The sequence below is a fragment of the Somniosus microcephalus genome, chromosome 17 (assembly GCF_052327205.1).
Source record: "Somniosus microcephalus isolate GS21.2 chromosome 17, FLI_Smic_1.0, whole genome shotgun sequence".
NCBI classification, from domain to species: Eukaryota; Metazoa; Chordata; class Chondrichthyes; order Squaliformes; family Somniosidae; genus Somniosus; species Somniosus microcephalus.
In genome coordinates, this window is record NC_141003.1 from 75,881,317 (window position 1) to 75,906,635 (window position 25,319).

The 25,319-nt window shown below is 49.3% G+C and overlaps 1 protein-coding gene across 1 annotated transcript in view; it reads left to right on the plus strand.

Annotated features, from left to right (window-relative positions):
* LOC147105864 (uncharacterized) overlaps positions 1-25,319 on the plus strand; it is a 159,218-nt gene that overhangs the window by 115,003 nt on the left and 18,896 nt on the right. The window contains exons 6-7 of the mRNA XM_086010687.1: positions 18,362-18,481; positions 21,689-21,702. Coding sequence (XP_085866813.1) covers positions 18,362-18,481; positions 21,689-21,702 — 134 coding nt within the window. The remainder of the gene's footprint in view (positions 1-18,361; positions 18,482-21,688; positions 21,703-25,319) is intronic.

Sequence of the window (25,319 nt, forward strand, 5' to 3'; positions counted from 1 at the left end):
CTCCTTCCGTTAAGGAGGAGCTGCCTGCACCCGGCCGCGGCCCGCGCAAATCTCTGCAAAAATGAGCCCGGCACCTCGGACAAGTGCCGGGCTTGCATCTGTTCCGGGGGGTGGGGGGGGGAGAAGTCCGGGGAGGCAGCTGCGGGCAGGCGGCCGGCGGGAAAGCGGCCGGCCGCCGCGCCTCCTTAAAGCGCCGGCGCAGACTCCAGCAGCACTCGTTTGCCGGAGTCTTAGTTGCGGCTGCCACTGGCGAGGCGGCCGCAACTGAATTTCGGCTTGGGGCCGGGTTACCACGGCAACCGGGACGCTGCGCACACCGATGACGTCATCGGTGCCGGCGCAGCGCTACCGGTCTACCGCCGCGGAAGGGCCCCAGGCAATTTAGGAACCGGCGCCAATTGCAGCGCTAGGCCCTCTAGCGCCGCAAAATCGGTGCTAAGGGCACTCAATTTCTAGGCCAATATTTGTTAATTTAAATTGTTAAATTTCATGTTTTAGTTTTTTGAGAAAGAGGGATGTTACATTGTTATAGTATCACATCGTTAAATGGAACTACTCTGGTATGGAACTACTTTGGTATGGTGTAGTTATATTGCTATGTAGCACACTGTGCATGGGCAGTGCACAGTGCAGCGTCGGACATCTTGTATCACTCCGCACCATGCGGCAGCACTGTAACAAAAGCAAATACAGCTAGTAAAAGCACCAACAAAAATGAACTATAAGTGTCTGTAATATATATAGTAAAAGAACACAAGGAGACACAACACAGGCCAGGGAGGCGTCTTGGACCCCTGAAGGCAAGGTAACTTTATATTTTGTATGTATCATATTAGCAGCCCCCCTCACAAACGCCCATGCACGGTGCTAATGGCGAACAGCCGCCTTCTAAGAGCTGCCAGACCATCCCACTTCCCAGGAATGCCTCCCTACGTGCATTTTCCACCCACAGAGAGCATAGTAAAAGCCTCACCTCCTTCGACTCGGCCAGCCCTTCCTACTGCAGGCATGGGCGTGCATGTACCGCCGGTGAACGCCTCCCCATTTTGGCATTCTCACAAAATCGAAGGTCCTGGGCACATCAAGTTCTTTGAGACTTATTTTCTTTGCTTATATTGGCAAAGCCCGTATCGCACTGCTGAGTGCTGCGATTTCAGTCATTAACATGCTCCCACTTACTTGACTGTCGATGGCTACAGAAATTTGAACAAATGGATGCCAACCAGTAACAAGATCTTCCAGCCAGCTTGTAGATGAGAATTTACAAAACAAAAAATAGGGAAGGAAACCCAAAACTCATTCCTTATCTCTTTACGATAGAACGACTGAACATAGCTCTCCCCAGCCATTGGGGATGGGTTGAATAAAAAGTAAACATGACCGCATGCATTGGCTTGCACACAGTCCGTTTTTTCGATGTTGCTGTAAGAAATCTATTTCCTTTGGTTGCCATAACACGTCAACCAGCCGGGAGTCTGCTGATCAATAGATAAAAGCTCAAATGTAAGATCTAGACAGAGAACCAGAGAAACTTCTTGGCACAGAATGTTGCGAGGCTGTGATTGAGCAAGAAAGTACAGAATCTCAAGATCCAAGATTAGATTGGACAGGGGGCTGAAGATAAAAGGAGATAAAGGGATATGGGAACAGGGCAGGAAATTGTGATTAAGACTATAGGCCCCGATTTTCGGCTTGTGTGGGAAATGGTCGGGTTTCCCATAAAAAAGTGTCAGCCAGCTCCACGCAATTTTCCCCCAATTGGCCAATTAATTCCCAGCATGTGGGAAGCCTTGCCAATTGTCCAATTCGAGTCAGAAATCCCCACAGTATGATGTCATCATTCGTGGTGCTTTCAAGGTCCATAGCAAGCATTGCATCCTCTGAAGGCTTCCAAACAAACCAGAGGAGCCTGCAGCAGCTGTGGCCAGTGCCAGACCCCGAACTGCCTTCAAATTCGACGAGGCTTCACTGCAGGCATTATTGGATGGGGTTAGGGCCCACAGGGAGGTCCCCTTCCCTAGGTCAGGGAGGAAGAGGCCTCCCACTGAGCCCAATGCTGCATGCATGCAGGTGTCAGCAGATGCCAACTCGCTGGGAGTCACCAGAAGAACCTTGGCATTACATCTCTAACTCCTTCCTTTACTCCCCCACAGTACCATCCAAAGCCCCCGTCTCCACTGTGGAGGAGGAAGAGGCTGTGCAGCCAGACTCCTCAGAAGAAGCTCCAACCTCTGAGGGCACAGTGTCAGTAAGCGCACCCAGCACCAGCGCAGACACTCAGACCTCGGGGGGACCTTCGGGACATAGAGTAGTGTTGTCACCTGGTGTTTCACAGCTCACAAGTGAGACTCAGCAGATTCTGGAGACAGGGACAGCAGTTGAGAGTCCTCATCGGAGGGTGCAGGACTCTGCCAGCTCAGCTCAGCTGCACTGCATGTCGACCCTCTGCCTCTGGGTCCATCCGCAAGAGAAGAGGTGATGGATCTCCATGCACAGATGCAGGAGTCCCTGGCAGGTTTTGTCTCCAGGGTCGCTGCGAGTGTGGAGCGAATGGAGGAGTCCATAGTGACCATGAGCAGAGCCTTTGTGGAGTCATTGGCGCATGAACGCATCACCATGAAAAGTTTGGCAACCTCCATGGTGGAGATAACTCGCCAGGGTACGGAAAACATGGTGAGTGCTCATAAGAGAATGACATCTCTTGAGGAGCATTGGCCATCTGTTGAACAGAGAAACCAGATCTTCATGGAAGTCCTTCTGAGTAGGACTGCCAGTGCAGATACGGGTCCCCATGGCCCCCTAAAGCGCAGCAGGGTGCTCTCAAGCCACTTCCAAGCGCTGGCCCCTTCTGGCCTGTGCAGCTTCAGGTGAGTGAGCAGCAGCCTGGTGCTCCTGTTGCTGATCCTGCTGTTCCTGGTTCTGCTGCTGCCGCCTCTGCTGCTGGAGATCCTCTAATGGCAAGAAGGGAAGGAAAAAAAGGCGTCCCATGCTTCTCGTAGATGCCTCCGCTGAGGAAGCGCTGAGTGAGGGTGGCGAGAGGGGCTTCCCAGGAGATCGCATTGGAGAAGTGTGTGAGGCTGCAACCTTCCATAGCTGTGCCTAAGCCTTGAAGAAGTAGCCCCAAACCTGCAACAACAAGGTCCTTCAACATACAAGTGCTGTCCCTTTAAATCGCAGCTTCTCCGATTGACCTGCAGCTGACAGCAAGCAAGCCGGCAAGCTTCACGCCAGGTCTCAGCAGTGGGGTTCCCCACAGGCGGGTTTGATGTGGGGAAAGCCCCAAAGTTGCAACGGCCCTGGGAAAACTACTTCAACAAGCTGATAATTGCTTATTAGTGCTCCGACAACCAGTCCCGCCAGCGGCGGCCGGGACTGAAGCGGGTCGCGGAGAAACGACGGTCCGAAAGTCGGACGGGGTGGGGAATCAGGCGGGGGGGGGTGGTCCCGACCCGCTTTTTCGCCGATTTTCGGCCCCCGGCCGCATGAAAAGCCGCCCGACGACGCCAGAAAATTGACCCCTATTTGTTCTCTATCTATAGATATGTGAAGAGAAAAAGATTGGTGAAGTCAAGCGTAGATCCCTTGCAGTCAGAATCAGGGGAATTTACACAGTAGATATTGGTAACAATGTGATAAGGCGTCATGCGGATCAACTGGTAGAATCAAGAGCAAGGGTCGAACCCATGGTTGCGACAGAGACAACTGTGGAAGACGTTAATGAACCTGAAGCTTCTACCTCGGCAGGGACTGTACCTGATGATGACGTCCAATACATAGGAAACCAACAAGAAGAGTCACCTCAGCAACAGGAATCAGAGACCACTGAAAGGCGTTATCCAGACCGAATCAGAAGGCCTCCTGAGAGACTGAACCTTTGAACTGTTTATACCTGAAGTTATATATGTATATATGTTATGATGTTATGTTAAATGGGGATATGACTATTAAGCTAAAAAGGGAGGATTGTGGTGTATGTAACCTGTTCCACCTTAAGAGAACTTAAGCCTGTTCCACCTTAAGAGATGTACTACTTTCTCTGGCTGCTGTATACGTAATACCGGTGGTGACCACCGGTATATAAGCACTGTGTAGTAAGATTGTATTTAGTATAGTCCTGACCTCCAACCAGTAAAGACCTGTTGAACTTTTATCTTGTAGTCTGTGTGTTATTAATTACAACTAGAACACACAGACTTTACAGTGACGTCACACCTTGAATACTTTTTACCTCTCTCCTTGCCTGAGATTGGAGATTGGTGAGGCCTACCTGAGCCTCTGAGGCCTCTTGCAGTCGCTCTGCCGCGCTGCTCCGCCTCCACCCGCTGCCGATGCCGCACTGAGGCCTACCTGAGCCTTTGGGGCCTTTTGTAGTCGCTCTGCCGCTCTGCTCCGCCTCCACCCGCTGCCGATGCTGCACTGAGGCCTACCTGAGCCTTTGGGGCCTTTTGTAGTCGCTCTGCCGCTCTGCTCCGCCTCCACCCGCTGCTGATGTCGCATTGAGGCCTACCTGAGCCTCTGGGGCCTCTTGCAGTCGCTCTGCCGCTCTGCTCCGCCTCCACCCACTGCCGATGCCGCACTGAGGCCTACCTGAGCCTCTGGGGCCTCTTGCAGTCGCTCTGCCGCGCTGCTCCGCCTCCACCCGCTGCCGATGCCGCACTGAGGCCTACCTGAGCCTCTGGGGCCTCTTGTAGTCGCTCTGCCACGCTGCTCCGCCTCCACCCGCTGCCGATGCCGCACGGAGGCCTACCTGGGCCTCTGGGGCCTCTTGTAGTCGCTCTGCCACGCTGCTCCGCCTCCACCCGCTGCCGATGCCGCACTGAGGCCTACCTGAGCCTCTGGGCCTCTTGTAGTCGCTCTGCCGCGCTGCTCCGCCTCCACCCGCTGCCGATGCCTCAATCAACATCACTAAAACAGAGGGCTCGATTTTGCCAGGCCCGAGGAGGTGGGATTGGAGGCGTGTGAGGTGGTAAAATCGCAAAAATGGCGGGCGGGCCCAATCCCGCCTCCATCCTGCCTCTGAGCAATTATCCCACATACGTGTTTTCTGACCCCCTTTCCATTCCGCCTCCAAGAGGCGGGATAGGCCCTTAAGACCCTTAACAACTGCTAAGTCTGTGTGTTCTAGTTATTGTTAATAAGAATCACTGCACACAGACCACAAGAATAAATTCAACAGGTCTTTACTAGTCGAAGGTCAGGGCTGAACTGCCCAATAAATCATTACACAGCACTGTGGTCACCACCGGTATTACAGTATACAGCAGCCAAGATAAAGTAGTGCATCTCTTAAAATAGTTCTCTTAAAGGTGGAACGGTTACATACACCACAATCCTCCCTTTTTAGCTTAACAGTATATATTCCCCATTTAACATAACATAATAACATATATACACAACTTCATGTAAAAACAGTTCACAGATTCAGTCTCTGAGGAGGCCTCCTGATCCGAGACGGATAACGCCTTTCAGGGGTCTCTGGTTCTCGTTGCTGGGGTGACTCATCTAGTTGATCCCCTATGGATAGGACATCATCATCAGGTATATTCACTTCTGAGGTAGATGCTTCAGGTTCACTAACTTCCTCCACGGTTGTCTCTGTCGTAACCATGGGCTCGACCCTTGTTCTCGATCCCACCAGTTGGTCAGCATGACGTCGCATTACGTTTTCACCAACATCTACCGTGTACATCAGGGGTCCTTGTCTGGCCCGAATTGTTCCAGATTGCCATTTCTCATTTTTATAGTCCCTGGCTAACACCGGTTGTCCTATTTCAAAACTTCGAGTGGGCTTGTTATTGATATGCTGGAACTGTTTGTTTTCGACTTCCCTCCGCACATTTGGTTTTAACAAGTCCAACCTGGACCGCAAGCTCCTGTTATAGAACATCATGGCAGGACTTTGGTTTGTTGTTGCATGGGTGGCGTTTCGATATGCCAGTAGGAAATTGTCCACCTTGTGTTGCAGTGGAATCTGATCTTCGCTCATGGCCTTTATTGCCTTTTTGAACGTCTGTACAAACCTCTCGGCCAGCCCATTCGTAGCTGGATGATATGGGGCAGAGGTATAATGTTTCACCCCATTCTTCTTCAGGAATTTCTGGAATTCCTCTGACACGAACTGTGGTCCGTTGTCTGAACATATTTGCTCTGGCAATCCATTTCTTGCAAATATCGTTCTTAGCACCGCGATCGTCTTCTCCGAGGTAGTGGTAGTCATTTTAATCACTTCTGGCCATTTAGAATGTGCGTCCACCGCAATTAAAAACATGGAGTCCATGAATGGACCAGCAAAGTCAATATGTACACGTTGCCATGGGGTTGAAGGCCATTCCCATGGATGCAGCGGTGCAATTGGAGGTGCATTTTGGACTTTTTGGCACCCTGAGCAGCTTTTCGTCAGATCCTCTATCTGTTGGTCGATACCCGGCCACCACACATAAGCCCTAGCAAGGCTTTTCATCTTGACTCCCCCCAGGTGACCTTCATGTAGTTCTTTTAGAACTCTCTCTCTTAACTTAGGAGGGATAATCACCCTTGTTCCATACATCAATGTTCCCTGACAGATGGACAGCTGTTCTCGTCTTGCTGAGAATGCCGGTAACAGTGGATCACCATGGGCTGGCCATCCCTTTACTGTCAATTCGTAGACCCAGGACAGTGTCGGGTCATTCCTAGTCTCCCTTTCAATATTTGCATTGGTGACAGGTAAACATTCGATGATGGTCGAGTGAAATAGCTCCACCGGGTCAACCGTCGGTGCCTCCTCCTCAGTAGGTAGTGGCAGGCGCGACAGCCCATCAGCATTACCATGCTGCTTTGTACCTTTGAATTCTATCTGATATTGATGTGCCCCTAGGAAAAGGGACCATCTTTGGAGCCTCTGTGCTGTCATCACCGAAACACCCTTCTTAGGGTTAAAAATGGATACCAACGGCTGGTGATAGAAGATGCTTCAATAGCCCGTATGTCTTCGCACCCATTGAGTTTAGTAAGGTTAGTGCTTTATCTTCATCTGATATTTTATTTGCCTTACAATAAATCTCTATGCGTTCTACATACGTGGCCCAATCTTCAACATCGGCATCGAAATCATTGATGTTACCACGCTTAGGCATCCTTGCAATCTTCTTGAGAAACAAAAAGAAATTTTTCTTTTTTTTTTTCAAAATGGCGGTTTCCCGCGCTTGTCTTCTTCCCCCGCCTACGAAAATGGCGGCTTCCCGCGTTTGCCTTTCTCCCCCCGCTGGCTGTAATGGCGATTGCCGTATTGCTGCGTTCGCCCTCCCCAGCGGTTCTCAAATCGTGCCTCCCAGCCCCTCTTGCAGTCCGGTCCTTTCCACCGGCTGCGGCTGAGTTCTCCGCGTTTTTTTAAATTATTTTTATTTTCTCCCGCGCCTCGCGGCCTTGGTAGCTGCCCGGCCTTTTTCCCCGGTCGCAGTCGAGTTCTCTCTCGACGCTGTTGCGTCTCCCAGCCCGCTTGCAGCCCGGTCTTTTACACCGGCTGCGTTTGCATTTACCGCGGCTCCCGTGCCTTACGCTGCCCCAGTCTCAGCGCCTCTGGCCCCGACTTCTGTCCGGCTCTTTTCCCCGGCCGTGGTCGAGTTCTCCGCCCTTATATCCTCCGTTTTTCCCTCCCCTACTTCACAGCCAACGTGGCCGACTTGCTGCTCGTCGCTGATCGGCTTACCCACCACCGTGGTAGAAGGGATGAGCACTGCCTGTTGCTGATGGAAGGCTTCGTGTCAGGATTCTTCCTTGCTCTTGAGACCCGAGTCTTTTCTCAGCAGGATGATGAGGGCGGATGCCTCTTCTCGACGCCCGTTAAACTGCCTTGGATATATCTCTGCCGCAGGGTAAGATCGTCATCGTCGCCACTGTTAAGTCTGTGTGTTCTAGTTATTGTTAATAAGAATCACTGCACACAGACCACAAGAATAAATTCAACAGGTCTTTACTAGTCGAAGGTCAGGGCTTAACTGCCCAATAAATCAAACCGGTGTGGTCACCACCGGTATTACAGTATACAGCAGCCAAGATAAAGTAGTGCATCTCTTAAAATAGTTCTCTTAAAGGTGGAACGGTTACATACACCACAACAACCACTTAATTGCCTCTATTATCCCATTTTGAGAGGCCTTTCCGATTTTTAGACAATTCTCCGTCCTACACGCCTCCTCTGGAACACGCCAGGTAATCCTGGCAGCCTCACAAGTGGATTGCTTACTAAAAGCTGCAGCTCCACCATTAAAAATGAGTTTTCACCAATGATCACTTGCAGGTGGCAGAACTTTGTTGTCTCAGGTCTGGGGGAACTTTTAGCAGGCATACTCATTGTTGTGGAAGTTTGGAGCCTGACACCCATCTCCAGTGTGACCTCCTAGGAAACCCCTCTCCCCACCTTGACTGAGCGCTTCCTCAACTGAGGCATATACCAGAAGCATTGGGACCATTTCATTCCTTTCCTCCTGGACATCAGATTCGGACGAAGACCAGCCGTGGTAGCAGCAGAACCATGAGCAACAACAGCACCAACAGCAGGAACATCAACAGGAGCACCAAGCTGCTAGTCACCCACCTGAAGTTGCACTGGCCAGAAGGCGCCAGTGCGCGACAACATTGCTGCCCGGGATGCAAGGGATGCACTCATCTTGGCCAGATTTGGTGAGCCTGCACAATCAAACACTTTTGTCTTGCACCTTCTTACCAGAGCATCGACAATGGACAAGAACCTGCAGATTCCTATCACTCTGACCACCATACTGACAATTGCAAAGCGCCCTAAGTCCTCAGTGTGAAAATCCCATTTGCGAAATGACACAGGCCACAACTTCAACAGTTTGCCATCAAATCTGTTTGTAATACTCTTCCTGGACAGTGGGGACGGGGGCTTTTGATGCTCCTGTGGGGGAGTAAAGGAAAGAGTTAGAGATGTGAGATAAAGGTTGTATGCACATTGAATAGTGCAGATGATCATAAGTCAATCTGTTAGAGCATCAGATTCACTATCAGTGACTCATGCAATGTCAATGAGAGAGATGCCAAACTATTCTGTCACCAGCTTGCTGTGATGCTCCCGTCTGTCCATCCCCCACTTGGGAATCCTTCTCGATCCTGGTGATTTCCAGGGCCGCCTCCTCCCAGGCGGTGAGCTGGGCTACTGAGGGTGCCCCTCCTCCTGTCCTTGCTCTTTCCCTCTTATTGTGGGCTCTCTTTTCCTGCAATGAGGGAGACAAGTGGAGTTTGAGTGAGAATGAAGTAGTGAGTGTAGAGAATCCATAGCATAGATGCTTAGAAGAAGACAAAGGACCCTCCCTGTTTGTTGTAAGTTGTTGTCATTGCGTCACAGTGATAGAGAGTGTGAGGGCTGCATGGTCGAATAGGTAATTGAATGTGACCATAGAGAGAGAGGGAATGGGTAAGGGTGCAGGGGTGTAAGTATCAAGTGGCTGGTCCAAATACAAAACATCACAGCACCCAAGTGACTACCCTTTTGACTACTTGTGCTTTATCTTTCTCTTACGCGTGCTCCTTATGTGGTGCTTCCCCTGTGGCTTCAGCAGATGTGGAGGCCTCTTGCTCATTTTCTTGCTGCTTCTGTCTCGACGCCTTTGGCGGCCGTCCTCTGGGGTGGCGAACCTGTGAGGGCTCGGCAACAGTCTGCTGCTCCTGCGGCTGTGCAGGGGCTGAGACGCAAATCTCAGTTGGGTGAGGACTCTGGTGGGGCTCTGACCGAGGGCTCTGCAGTTGGAGAGGAGCCCCCACTTCCTTGTTCTCTGCCACCAAAATCCCTCTCATGGGTCAGCCCCACTTCAGAGCTAGCAAGTGGCTTGACAGCACCTTGCTGCACTTCAGGGGGGCCATTGGGACCCGTTTCTGCACTGAAAGTCCTACTCCAGAGGACTTCTATGAAGGTCTGGTTTGTATGCTCAATAGCTGACCATCGCTCCTCAAGAGATGTCAATCTATTCTGAACAATTACCATGTTTTCCACACCCTGGCAACTAAGCTCTTCCATGGCTGTAGCCATCCTCTCCTCTACCGTAGCCATTCTCTTCTCTACGGTAGCCAGCCTTACCGCAGAGTTAGCCATCCTTTCCACTTAGGTTGCCATCCTTTCCGCAGTGATGCGTTCATGTGCCAATGCCTCTTCAAAGGCTCTGCTCATGTTTGTGATGGACTCCTCCATTCGCTCCACACTCACAGCGGCCCTGGAGACAAAACCTGCCAGAGACTCCTGCACCTGTTCCTGGAGTTCCAGCACCACTCTCCTTCTGGATGGACCCGGAGGCACAGGGTCGACATGCAGCTGAGCCGAGCTGGCAGAGTCCTGCGCCCTCCGACGAGGACTCTCCACTGCTGACCCTGTCTCCATCATCTGCTGATGCTCACTTGTGAGCTGTGATACACCAGGTGCCAACACTACTCTATCTCGCAAAGGTCCCACTGAGGTGTGAGTGTCTGCGCTGGTGCTGGGTGCGTTGAATTCTGCTGACGCTGCGCCCTCAGAGGTTGCAGCTTCCTCTGAGGAGTCTGGAAGCTCAGGCTCTTCCTCCTGGACAGTGGGGACGGGGGCTTTTGATGGTCCCGTGGGGGAGTAAAGGAAAGAGTTAGAGATGTGAGATAAAGGTTGCATGCACATTGAATAGTGCAGGTGATCATAAGTCAATCTGTTAGAGCATCAGGTTCACTATCAGTGACTCATGCAATGTCAATGAGAGAGATGCCAAACTATTCTGTCACCAGCTTGCTGTGATGCTCCCGTCTGTCCATCCCCCACTTGGGAATCCTTCTCGATCCTGGTGATTTCCAGGGCCGCCTCCTCCCAGGCGGTGAGCTGGGCTACTGAGGGTGGCCCTCCTCATGTCCTGGCTCTTTCCCTCTTATTGTGGGCTCTCTTTTCCTGCAATGAGGGAGACAAGTGGAGTTTGAGTGAGAATGAAAGAGTGAGTGTAGAGAATCCATAGCATAGATGCTTAGAAGAAGACAAAGGACCCTCCCTGTTTGTTGTAAGTTGTTGTCATTGCGTCACAGTGATAGAGAGTGTGAGGGCTGCATGGTCGAATAGTTAATTGAATGTGACCATAGAGAGGGAATGGGTAAGGGTGCAGGGGTGTAAGTATCAAGTGGGATGTGGAGGAAGAGGTTGGCAAAGCAAAGTGCTGGTGATGAGAGGCGATGGGGATCAGATTGAGGGTGATGGGAAAGTCATACTCACATTTCCTGTGCGGAGAAGGTCATGAAACCTCTTCCCGCATTGCAGCCGGGTTCTGCGGCTCACTGATATGGAGTTGACCTCCTCGGCCACTTGCAGCCACACAGCTTTGGTCTGCTGGAGTGGCTTTTTTCTCCCTGAGGAAGGGAAGAACACCTCCTTATTAGATCTTGTTCTCTGCACCAGAGCTTGGAGGGAGAGCTCATCAAAGCGAGGTGCGCACTTTTGCTTGCTGGTGGAAATGATCGGTAAATGAAGTCCATCATACAATTTCCAAAGCGTTTCCAGTCTCCAGTAGAAGCAAGGCTGCTTGCAGGCCTTAAATCGAGCAGCATTGATGACGTCATCGGAGGCAACTTTCTGTATGAAAAGACTCAATGGGCCAGGGGTTCCCACACGCTGGAAATCAATTGCCCAATTTGGGGAAAATCGCAATTTTTCAACACTTCACTTCAGAGTCGGGGTCCTGACATGAATCCCACCTGACATGCCCCAGCCCGCCTACACTGACAAAATCGAGCCCAGATTATCTGATCATTATCACATTGTTGTTTGTGGGAGCTTGCTGTGCGCAATTTGGCTGCCGTGTTTCCTACATTTTAAGGTGCTTGGGACATGAAAGGTGCTATATAAATGCAAATTCTTTCTTTTAAAGGTGTATATATTTTGTCACACCTTTCAGTCACACTTTCAGTTATTATTTTTCGCAAAGTTTCTCTAGCTCATTCTTTCCATACGACTGACTCGCAGCTCACTCAATTTCTTCCATCTGTTCGGTTGGTTTGTAAATGTATTACTTACAATCATTGTATTGTAATGTATTGTTGGCCAGCAGGATAGTCGAGTGATGTATTGTTGGCCAGCAGGATAGTCGAGTGAACCAATCAATCAACTAAAATGTTCTGTGTTCTTTCTGTCTGCCATTTCTTTCTCCCAACAATATGATTAAAGTTGCCCTTTTGTGTGCTTAAATTGATTTTACTTTGCAGGAGGCCTCAGCCTTTTTGAAAAGGCAGGAGTCGATGCATTTTGACCCACAACCATCACTTTGTTAAAGTTCCAGCGAGGAGCCAAAGTAAACAGGCTTCTGCCTGGCTGAGACCCAAACACCAGCTATCACTCTGAAACTGGTAGCAGCCATGTAATTATACAAATTCTGTATGACATAATCCTTGGCTGACAATCAGGTTCTTTAAAGGCGCAGGACAGGTTAAGCACATAGCCACGAGCTGGAATTTTCCTTACCTGGGTGGGTCCGGCGTGGGCGGTGGCCGTGTCGGGTCGTGACCCCGCTGCTGGCTCCATCCCGCTGTTGAAAATGAACTTACCTTAATGGGGCCTATTAAGCCCCGCCCAGCGCAATACCCGCCCCAATGAGATGGAGCGGGTCTGGTGACGTCATTCATGATGCGTTTTCAGCCGAGATCATGGCCACATTAGATTTGAAGTTTCATCTAACATAGTGCTGTCAGTGAACTACAGCATTGGAGTGCTGCAAACACTGACAATGACTGCACAGAGGCAGAGGGCTGCACCCAGGTTCTCCGATGACTCCCTCCATATGCTTATGGAGGGAGTCAGAGCACGCAAGGAGGTCCTCTTCCCTTCCGATGGGCGGAAGAGACCTCCCCAGGAGACCACGATAGCCTGGTTGCAGATTGCAGAGGAGGTCACAAGCAGGGATGTGGGCAGGAGGACGTGGGTGCAGTGCCACAAACATTTCAATGATCTCATTAGATCAGGCAATGTGAGTACAAAGCCACACTCAACCTCATCCTGCTGTGCCTCTCATCACATTCCCATCACCCTGCCTTCCCTACCCTACTCCTGCACATCCTTACTCACACCAACTTACCTTGAATCTCCACCCATCCCTCTCTCTCTATCTACATTATCACATCCTCATCTCACTAGCCACCCCTCACACTCACCCTCATCCTCGTGCAATCATACCAACTAACAACATACAAGGATAGGCACTTGGGTGTTTTATCCAATGTTTATGTAAAGTTGCTGTTAATGTGCTGTCAAACATAAAAATCTTTATTTTCAACACTTCCTGGTCTTGGACAGATTTGTGTGCACCTATGGAAGTGGCTTAGTGAGTGCCAGTGAATGGTGAGACATAACGGTACCCCCTGCAATGGTGATGAGTGTGAAAGGAATGGCTTGGGCATTGTAGGGATGCTTTATGGTGTTGGTGTGGGGTGGTGCCGAAATGGCGCATCATGTGGCAGCCATATAGGTGTACAATGTAAAGTTAACTAAATCTGGCCATGGTGAGGCCATCCCTGGCCTCCCGGGCAGCAATGTGGTCGGGTGCTGATGCCCTCTGTCCTGTGCAGCATCAGGTGATTGCGGAGAAGGTTGGTGTTGTTGGTGCTGCTGGTGTGCCTGGTGCTGCTAGTGTTGGGGCTGATCGTGGTCCGATTCTGAGGACCAAGGTGAGACAGTATAAATGGCACCCATGCCGATGGAATAGACGGCAGGTGAGGTACAAACGACAGAAGCATTCTGTCAATGGTGAGAGAGTTCTTCCAATGAGGTGACACTGGATGGAGACTTTGCTGGAAAGACTTGCAGCCTGCAGAATCCGTGCTGGAAATGGACTGAGCAACAGCTTCTGCCTGAGGAAAGTGATCATCTGTCAGGTGGGAGCTTTCACTGAACATCTGATGCTGTCAAGTAATCAGCTGGAGCAATGGCCATGGAACTTCCGCCTCAGGTTGACAGACGTGGTTCCTGAGCTGCGTGAATCCCGTGGCCATGCAGGGAAATTTAAAAAGTAAGTGAAAAAAGGCTCTTAAGTGCCTGTAAACTACCCAATAATCATCTCAATTGGGTCGCCCACCGCTGCTGGTTGGGTCGGCTCCGCGATGACGGCGCGCCTGGGGAAAAGGCACACGGGAGCGAGATGACAGCAAGTTCCTGACCCGCTGTCAAAAATATCGGCCTAGAAATTCGGTAGGCTTAGCGCCGCTTTTGAGGCGCTAGAGGGCCTAGCGCCGGAGTTATGGCCAGTTTGGAAATTGAGTGGGTCCCTAAATCGGTGTTAGGCCGTTAGCGCTGCGCCGGCACCGATGACGTCATCGGTGTGCGCAGCGTCCCGGTTGCCATGGTAACCCGCCCGAACTCCGAAATTGACTTGCGGCCGCCTCGCCCGTGGCAGCCGCAAGCAACGTTCTGGCAGAGGTGCCTTACTGGACTTTGCGCCGGCGCATTAAAGGCCCCGCGGCGGCCGGCCGCTTTCCCGCCGGCCGCCTGGCCGCAGCTCCCTCCCCGGACTTCTCCCCCCCCCCCCGGGACAGATGCAAGCCCGGCACTTGTCCGAGGTGCCGGGCTCATTTTTACAATGATTTTCGCGGGCCGCGGCCGGGTGCAGGCAGCTCCTCCTTAAGGGAAGGAGGAGGCCTGCACTTCCCGAACCTGCCGCACCGCAGCGGGCGCCGGAATAGCGCCGCAATTCAGCGCGTAGCGCCAGTTTTCAGGCGCAAACAGCTTTCAGCAGTGCCGGCAGCCGTTTGGGCGCAGAACTAGTGAATTTTTGGCCCGCCCAGCGCGACTTAGCTCCGGCACTAACTTCCGGCGCTAAAGCCGTCGCTGCGCCAAAACCCAATTTCTAGGCCATCAACTTTCCCACCCAACCCGCCACCAACTGCGCCCACTACTACTCCCGAAAATTCCGGCCACAGAATAGCACGTTGTGTACAATGCTTCTGTTTTTAGAAAGGTCTATGATCAAATTTACCATGAGCAATGCCATGGGAGATCCACTCTTGTTAGCTGTCAGCAGTGGCTCAGTTGGTAGCACACTCGCCTCTGAGTCAGAAGGTTGTGGGTTCAAGTCCCACTCCAGAGATTTTTCTTTTTATTCATTCATCGGATATGGGTGTTACTGGCAAGCCCAGCATTTATTGCCCAATCCTAACTGTCCTTGAGAAGGTGGGGATGAGCTGCCTTCTTGAAGCACTGCAGTCCATGTGGTGAAGGTACTCCCACAGTGCTGTTAGGGAGGGAGTTCCAGGATTTTGACCCAACGACGATGAAGGAATGGCGCTATATTTCCAAGTCAGGATGGTGTGTGACTTGGAGCAGAACTTGCAGGCAGCGGTGTTCTCATGCACCTTCTGCCCTTGTCCTTCTAGGTGGAAGAGGTCGCGGGTTTGGGAGGTGCTGTCGAAGAAGCCTTGGTGAGTTGCTGCAGTGCACCTTGTAGATGGTACACACTACAGCCACGGTATGTCGGTGGTGGAGGGAGTGGATGTTTAAGGTGGTAGAGGGGGCACCAATCAAACGGGCTGCTTTGTCCTGGATGGTGTCGAGCTTCTTGAGTGTTGTTGGAGCTGCACTCTACCAGGCAAGTGGAGAGTATTCCATCACACTCCTTACTTGTGCCTTGTAGATGGTGGAAAGGCTTTGGGCAGTCAGGAGGTGAGTCACTCGCCGCAGAATACCTAGCCTCTGACCTGCTCTTGTTGCCACAGTATTTATGTGGCTGGTCCAGTTAAGTTTCTGGTCAATGGTGACCCCCCAGAATGTTGATGATGGGGAATTCGGCGATGGTAATGCCGTTGAATGTCAAGGGGCGGTGATTAGACTCTCGCTTGCTGGAGATTGTCATTGCCTGGCACTTGTGTGGCACGAATGTTACTTGCTGCTTATCAGCCTAAGCCTGAATGTTGTCCAGGTCTTGCTGCATGTGGGCACAGACTGCTTCATTATCTGAGGAGTTGCAAATGGAGCTGAACACTCTGCAATCATCAATAAAAATGGAGGGAAGGTCATTGATAAAGCAGCTGAAGATGGTTGGGCCTAGGACACTGTCCTGAGGAACTCCCTCAGTGATGTCCTGGGGCTGAGATGATTGGCCTCCAACAACCACAACCATCTTGCTTTGTGCTAGGTATGACTCCAGCCAGTGGAGAGTTTTCCCCTGCTACCCAGTGACTTCAATTTTACTCGGGCTCCTTGATGCCACACTCAGTCAAATGCTGCCTTGATGTCAAGGGGAGTCACTCTCACCTCACCTCTGGTATTTAGCCCTGTTAGTCATTGCGTCATAGAGTTATAATGGCACAGAAGGAGGCCATTCGGCCCATCGCGTCAGTGCCGGCAATCCAATCAGTCCCATTCCCCCGCTCTATCCCCGTAGCCCTTCAAGTCTTTTTCCCTCAAGTGCCTATCAAGTCTCCCCTGGAAAACATTGAGTGTTTCCGCTTCCACCACTTCCGTCGGCAGCGAGTTCCAGGTCATCACCACTCGCTGCGGAAAAAAGTTTTTCCTCACATCCCCCCTGTATCTCTTGCCCAAAACCTTAAATCTGTGTCCCCTAGTCCTTGTACCATCAACTAGTGGGAACAGCCTTTCCCCGTCTAGCCTATCCAAACCCGTCATAATTTTATAACCTCTATCAAATCACCCCTCAACCTCCTTTGCTCTATTGAAAACAAATCCATCTTCTCCAACCTGTCCTTGTAGCTAAGATCCCCCATCCCCAGAACCATTCTGGTAAATCTCCTCTGCACCCTCTCAAGGGCCTTCACATCCTTCCTAAAGTGTGGTGACCAGAACTGGAAGCAATACTCCAGTTGTGGCCTAACCAGCGCTTTATAAAGGTTCAGCATAAATTCTCTATTTTTGTACTCAATACCTCTATTTATGAAACCCAAGATCCCATATGCTTTGCTAACCACTCTCTCAATATGTCCTGCCACCTTCAGGGACCTATGCACATTAACTCCCAGGTCCCTCTGTCCCAGCACACTCTTTAAAACTGTGCCATTAAGTGTATATATATAATATATATATATCTTTTGTCCATGTTTGGGCCAAGGCTGTAATGAGGTCTGGAGCCGAGTGGCCCTGGCGGAACCCAAACTGAGCATCGATGAGCAGGTTATTAGTGCGTAAGTGTTGCTTGATAGCACTGTCGATGACACCTTCCATCACTTTGGTGATGATTGAGAGTAGACTGGTGGAGTAATTAGCAGGATTGCATTTGTCCTGCTTTTTGTAGACAGGACATACCTGGGCAATTTTCCATTTTGTCAGGTAGATGCCAGTGTTGTAGGTGTACTGGAGCATCTTGGCTAGAGGCTAGTTCTGGAGCACAAGTCTTCAGCATGACAGCCGGGATGTTGTCAGGGTGCACAGCATTTGCCGTATCCAGTGCGCTCAGCCATTTCTTGATATCATGTGGAGTGAATCGAATTGGCTGAAGACTGGCTTCTGTGATGATGGGAACCTCAGGAGGAGGCCAAAATGGATCATCCTCTCGGCACTTCTGGCTGAAGATGAGCACAATAATCCAGGCTGACACACTCAGTGCAGTACTGATTGAGTGCTGCACTGTCGGAGGTGCCATCTTTTGGATGAGACTGAGGCCCCGTCCGCCCTCTCAGGTGAACGATCCCACTTTGGTTCTGGGTGTGATACAACAACAACAACAACTTGTATTTATATAGCGCCTTTAACGTAGTAAAACGTCCCAAGGCGCTGCACAGGAGTATTTTAAGACAAAACATTTGACACCGATCCACATAAGGAGAAATTAGGGCAGGTGACCAAAAGCTTGGTCAAAAAGGTAGGTTTTAAAGAGCGTCTTAAAGGAGGAGAGAGAGGTAGCGAGGTGGACAGGTTTAGGCAGGGAATTCCAGAGCTTAGGGCCGAGGCAACAGAAGGCACGGCCACCAAAGGTTGAGTGATTATAATCAGGGATGCTCAAGAGGGCAGAATTAGAGGAGCGCAGATATCTCGGGGGGTTTGTGGGGCTGGAGGAGATCACAGAGATAGGGAGGGATGAGGCCAAGGAGGGATTTGAAAACAAGGATGAGAATTTTGAAATCGAGGCGATGCTTAACTGGGAGCCAATGTAGGTCAGCAAGCACAGGGGTGATGGGCGAATGGGACTTGGTGCGGATTAGGACACGGGCAGCCGAGCTTTGGATGACCTCAAGTTTATGTAGGGTGGAATGTGGGAGGCCGGTCAGGAGTGCATTGGAATAGTCAAGTCTAGAGGTAACAAAGGCATGGGTGAGGGTTTCAGCAGCAGATGAGCTGAGGCAAGGGCCTCAAAGTGTTTAACGCAGTGTAAAAGTGTTGTGTACGTCAGCACCAGTTATTGAAACCGAACCTCCTTTTTCTCCACAGCTAAAATATCCTCTGAGGAAGCAAGGAGTCTTACCTCCCCTCAAATATCCCAGACAGAAATCAACTGAATCTTCAAGCACCCTGAAGCAGGAAGAGCAGGGAACCTCTCGTGAAAAGTTGGTACATGCATTCTTGTGCAGTCATGTAGTGGTATTTAAAACAGGAACGTTTCCAAGAGTGACTGTTCCCCTATAGATTAACAACCAGATAAATTCTCAGATCCTGAGAAAAAGGAAGAAAAATCCAGTTTTTCTTTACAAACCTACTTTAAAATAAAACATGACATCACTTTTTTTTAATCCTCCCCATCTAATCTCTCCTGAAGATGGGCTGTATAGCCTTCCTAATGCGTATCTATCCTCATCTTGTGGTAAAACAGATGGGAACAAACTGTCTCCACTGAGAATCAGTGGCCTCTTTTCATCTTGTACACTTGGCCAAGATACGCTGAGGGTTATTGATTCTCAGTGAAGAGCAATGAAAGTGCCTATTGCAATCCAATCAAACAAGGCATTCAAGCTGAATTTGATAAACACTTCTAGAAGAAAAATATCCACAGGTGTGGGGAAAGAGCAGGGAAGTGGGATTAGATAGGTTCAGTGGGAGACCCATTTGAGATCCTTTGAAATTGCCAGTAATTCGATATATATTGCCCCAAGTCCAAAAAAAAAGGCCTTTGCATACAATAACCTCAAGAAATTATTACAAGAATGAGCATTTAAAGAGATGATCCAGAGGCTGTCAGGGCAGATAACAGATGTTGTCCTCTGGGAAGGTATTTTCTTGACAGAACAACCAAATGATGCAGAAGGCTGATATATTTTTCTGACTGCTGTAAGGTCTCACGCATCATAGTATGAATTTCCTGTTCTAAATCACTGCATAATATCTGATCGGCCAGGAGGACTTTATACCATATGGGATGAAGCAATTCCTATTTCATACTTTGTAGATCATATGATTGATGATTGAAACGGTTTCTCCTAATAATTTATGTTAAGCTTTCTAAACCCATGTACCACAATCCATTACACACTGTCCTTGAATGAAGCTGCATTGAAACCAAAGCATCAGGAAGTATCTATTATTGTATCTCTTTTTTTGACTCTTTACCTAAGTATGACTTTTTTTTAAAATTAGCGTTAGTCAAGCTGAGAGGCATCAGTGTTCAGAAGGAAAAAAGAAAGACTTGCATTTATATAGCACCTTTCACGACCTCAGGACATCCCAAAGCGCTTTACAGCCAATGAAGTACTTTTGAAGTGTAGTCACTGTTGTAACGAAGGAAAGAGGAAACTTTCGTGAGGCACCCAGTGCACCTGGTCAGGTTTTGTCATTTAATCACTCCTGCCCTCCACTCTATCACAGACCTCTCTCTTCTGTGCTTTTCCTGCCCAACTCCCCCCCCCCCCCCCCTTTCCCTGACTCTGTACTTGCTTAAAAACTATTCACCTCTAGCAACTTCCAGTCCTGGTGATGGGTCATAGACCTGAAACGTTAACTTGGTTTCTCTCTCCACAGATGCTGCCTGATCTAATGAATGTATGCCAGCATTTTCTGTTTTTATTTCAGATTTCCAGCCTCCGCAGTATTTTGCTTTTGTTAAAAATGAAGAAGTAAGGAGTAAGATAGAAAGTTGGACAAACCTTTTTCACCCAAAGTGTAATGACGTTGGGGGGAATGTTGTCACAGATGGGCAGAGAATCAGCCAATTAAATGTGCTTCTGTAGAGGAAGCTTTGAAGGGCTTGGTATGAAGACAGGAAGTTGAACTGATTTGTTTAGAAAGGGGAGAGGGTTGTTGACCCTAATGGCTTTTCCCTGTAGTTAACTTGAGGCAAGTTGAGGGGGTTGGAGCTCATAATGTAGAAGCCAAACTGTTAAAATCAGGGAAGTTTTAGACAAACGATTTGCGTGCTTCTATTTTGAGAATTCCCACTGTCCAGGTTACCTGGATTGAAGGAAATATCCAATGTTCCTGAGGTATAAGATCATAAGGATTAGGAGCAGGAGTCGGCCATATGGCCCCTCAAGCCTGCTCCACCATTCAATAAGATTATGGCTGATCTTCGACCTCAACTCCATTTTCCTGCCCGATCTCCCTATCCCTTGATTCCCCCAGAATCCAAAAATCTATCTATCTCAGCCTTGAATATATTCAATGATTGAGCATCCACAGCCCTTTAGGGTAGAGAATTCCAAAGAGTCACAACTCTCTGAGTGAAGAGATTCCTCCTCACTTTCGGCTTAAATGGCCGACCCCTTATCCTGAGACTGTGCCCTCTAGATCTAGACTCTCTAGCCAGGGAAAGCAATCCCTCGGCATCTACCCTGTCACTCCCTCTCGGAAGCTTTGTAGTCATTTGAGGAAGCAGTAACCTGCTAGTCTGCATTCATTTTGCTTGCTAGTTTAATTAAATCAGTGGATAATGCTGTAAGGTTTAGGAATGTAGAACTAGCTAGCCACTGATTTTGAAAAAAAATCTTAGAAATCACACTACAAAGGTTACACCTGTTAAGTCCGTGAATGATTGAGACACGGACTAGCAGGAGAGAAAACAAACAGATCTTTACTGGTGAAAGGCAATAATGAAACTAAACAACAGAGGCTCTCTAGCGCCTTTTATACAGGGGAGGTCACTGCCGGTACTGCAGTCTGAGACCAGTTATTCTCTTAAAGGTACATACACAACAATTCCTCCCCTTTTAGATAAACAGTAGATAACATTCATTTAACAACTAAATGATAACGAATTACAATCACAATTACTGTTGCTAGATACATTGGTTAAGTTTAAGCAATTATAAGTTCAGTCTTTGAGGAGGCTTCCTGATTCTGCCTGGATGACGCCCCTTTGGGGTAACAGGTTCTTCTGGCAATGTTGAGTCGGAATCAGTGTCATTGTTTGGTTCATCTGCTTCCAATATTACCGGTTCTGCGGTAGCTGCAATTGGAACGTCGATTTCATTACCAGGTGTATCAGATCGTGGTGTGGAGTTGACGTTTTCCAGTGACTCTAGAATCTGGTCAGCATGGCGTCTTACAATGCTCTCCCCAACGTCCACGGTATACATGAGAGGTCCTTGTCGTGTACAAATCGTTCCTGGCTGCCATTTCTCAGTGCGGTAGTCCCGGGCCAAAACTGGTTGCCCTATCTTAAAACTCCTGGTCGGCCTTTCATTCATATTCTGAAACTGCCTGTTCTCCACATCTCTTCGGACGTTTGGCTTAACCAAATCCAAGTGGCATAGTAGTCTTCGATTGAAGAACATCATGGCTGGAGTTTGGTTGGTAGCCGCATGTGTCGCATTCCGGTAGGCAAACAAGAAGTTGTCCACCTTGTGTTGTAGGGGTATCTCTTCATTACACATTGCCTTGATAGCCTTCTTGAATGTTTGGACAAACCTCTCGGCCAATCCATTAGTGGCTGGATGATATGGGGCAGATGTGTAATGCTTAACACCATTGTTCTTTAAGAACCTCCGGAACTCTTCAGACACAAACTGTGGTCCATTGTCAGAGCAAATCTGTTCAGGCAGCCCATTCCTGGCGAATATGGTTCGTAAAACTGTGATAGTTTTTTCCGTGGTGGTTGAGGACATTTTTATTACCTCTGGCCACTTTGAATGTGCATCCACCGCAATTAAAAACATCGAGTCCATGAAGGGACCAGCAAAATCAATGTGCACCCTTTGCCATGGAGATGAGGGCCACTCCCATGGATGCAGAGGAGCTTGTGGTGGGGCGTTTTGGACCTTCTGGCATCCTGCACAGCTCTTGGTCATCTCTTCGATTTCTCTATCGATTCCCGGCCACCACACAAACGCTCTGGCTAAGCTCTTCATTTTTACCCCACCCAGATGACCCTCATGAAGCTCATTGAGCACTCTATCCGTCAACTTAGGTGGAATTACTACTCTGGATCCACACATCAAGGTTCCTCTGCACACTGACAGCTGTTCTCTTCTCGGCGAGAATGCTGGCAGCAGTGGTTCGCCATGTGCTGGCCATCCCTTCACCGTTAAATCATAGACCCGTGATAGTGTCGGGTCATTCCGTGTTTCCTTTTCTATGTTTGCATTCGTCACAGGAAGACATTCGACTATGGTCGAGTGGAATAACTCCATTGGATCCACTGCAAGGTCTTCTTCTTCCACCGTCGGCAATGGTAGACGTGACAATCCATCAGCATTTCCATGCTGTTTAGTTCCTTTGTACTCGATGTCATATTGGTGTGCCCCTAGGAAAAGGGACCATCTCTGCAGCCGTTGTGCTGTCATTATCGGTACGCCCTTCTGAGGGTTGAAAATGGAGACAAGAGGTTGATGATCGGTTAGTAGAGTAAATTTTTGACCGTGCAGATAGTGATTGAACTTCTTCACCCCCCACACTAGGCTGAGGGCCTCTCTGTCAATCTGGGCGTAGTTACGCTCGGCAGAAGTTAACGAGCGTGACGCAAAAGCTATCGGCCTCTCCAAACCATCAAGGAATTTATGTGACAGTACCGCCCCAATGCCGTAGGGTGACGCATCACACGCCAGCCTGATTGGCAGTGCTGGGTTGTAGTGAGCCAATACTTCCTTTGAAGTGATTAAGTCCTTACTCTTCCGAAAAGCATGCTTACAATCATCGCTCCATTTCCATGCTACCCCCGTTCGTAGCAGGGCGTTCAGTGGGTGCAGAATTGTCGACAAATTCGGCAAAAACTTATGATAGTAATTCACCAACCCGAGGAATGACCTCAGTTGCGACACATTTTCAGGCGCTGGGGTCTTAACAACCGCTTCAATTTTGTCAGGGGACTTATGTAACCCCTCTTCATCAATCACGTGGCCACAATACGATATCTGTTTCTTAAAAAATTCGCACTTGGGGCGGTTGGCTCGCAGCCCATGTTCCCGTAGTCTAGTGAGCACCTGTTCTAGGTTGTTAAGGTGTTCACTGTCATCTTCACCTGTTACAAGGATGTCGTCCAAGTAACACTGAGTCCCCGGAATCCCTTGCATGACTTGTTCCATCGCTCTTTGCCATATCGCCGGAGCCGATGCTACTCCGAATACCAATCGATGATACTGGTAAAGACCTTTGTGAGTGTTTATCGTGAGATACTTCCTAGAGGACTCTACAACCTCCATCTGCAAATATGCTTCTGCCAGGTCAATTTTTGTAAAACGCTTTCCTCCAGACAGCGAGGCGAAGATGTCTTCTATCCTTGGAAGAGGATATTGTACTGTGCGAAGGACAGGGTTCACCGTCACCTTGAAATCCCCACAGATGCAAATCTTCCTTGGCTCTCCGGACTTATTGCTTAACGTTTTCTTCATGACAGGAACGATGGGTGTCGCCCACTCACTGCAGTTGACCTTAGACAACACGCCCGCCTTCTCCAGATTCTCCAGCTCTGCCTCGACAGCTGGGCGAATTGCATATGGTACCGGTCTCGCTTTGAAAAACTTGGGAACTGCATTCTCTTCTATTTTTATCGAGGCGGTTATGCCTTTAAGCGTGCCCAGTTCTAGTTGAAATACCTCTTTGGCGTTAGCTAAGATTGTTGACAATCGTCCAGGAGTGACGTCTTCATCTTTTTTACCGTCCACCGTCATTGCATGAATGGAATGCCAATCTAAGTTTATCTTCCTGATCCATTCCTGTCCCAATAACGATGGTCCACCATTTGGCAGTATGTAGAGATACAATTTCCGTATTTTCTTGCCATTGTATTCGACAGGCACCCTTATTTTTCCTCTGGGGTATACTTTTTGCCCCGTATACGTCGTCAAGACGATGGATGTCTCTCTCAAGGGTATGTGTGAAAATAGCCGCTCGTAGTCTCGTCGATTCATGACGGTTAGCGCTGATCCTGTATCCAATTCCATTTTAACTTGGGACCCTGCTATCGTGAGGGTGACCCAAATGGTTCGGTGATCCTCTTTTGCGATTACATTGTGAAGTTTGAGACAGCTTAATCTCCTGTTCTCGGATTCACTATTGCTCATCTGGTCTTCGGAACTATTGTCCGTCATCTTTTGTACTTTCTTGTACGGTTCCTTAGTAGCCTTTGTGTTGTCGCTGGTCTTCTTCCCAGACCTACAAACTCGTGCAATGTGTCCAATCTTCCCGCATTGTCTGCATATTTTGTCTTTGGACCAGCAGTCCTTCTGGTCATGGTTAGTTCTGCCGCAGCGATAACATTTTGCAAATCCCCGTGTCATTTCGTGGGTGCCGTATTCCTGTGGTTTTTGTTGAATTTCTGCAGCTCCCCTGGCTGCTGCTTCATACGATACTGCCACGCTGAAAGCCTTATCTAGCGTCAGCTCTTTTTCTGCGAGTAACTTCTTCTGTGTTCCTTCACTCAGGAGTCCACAGACAAATTTATCCCGTAGGGTATCTGCCAGTCCTGCTCCGAACTGGCAGTGCTTTGATAGCTTGCGTAGTTCCGTAAGATACTCAGCATTGCTCTCATCTTTGTGCTGAGTTCTCCTGTGGAATTTAAATCCTTCTGCTATCAACAGCGGTGCAGGGTTTAAGTGTTCCTGTAGAACAGCAACAATTTCGTTAAAACTCTTCACCTTCGGTTTGGCTGGAGTAATCAGATCCCGCAATAGGCCGTATGTTCTAGCGCCCATTAAGTTTAGCAATATCAATGCCTTTTTCCCCTCCGCTATTTCGTTTGCCTCGAAATATACCTCGACTCTTTCCACATACGTGGTCCAGTCCTCTAATGTATTATCAAAAGCAGTGATACAGCCAGTCTTCGGCATCTTGCAAATCTAAAATGGCGCCTCCCGCGCTTTGCCTTCTTCCCCGATTTAACAAAATGGCGCCTCCCGCGCTTTGTCTTCTTCCCCACTGTTGTTAGCGCTGCTTTCCACGGTTTCCTGCGCGTTAAATATTGATTCTTTTTCTTTTATTATTTTCCCGTCGTGGAGCGGACCCTCTGGGACACTTCCCTCCCTCT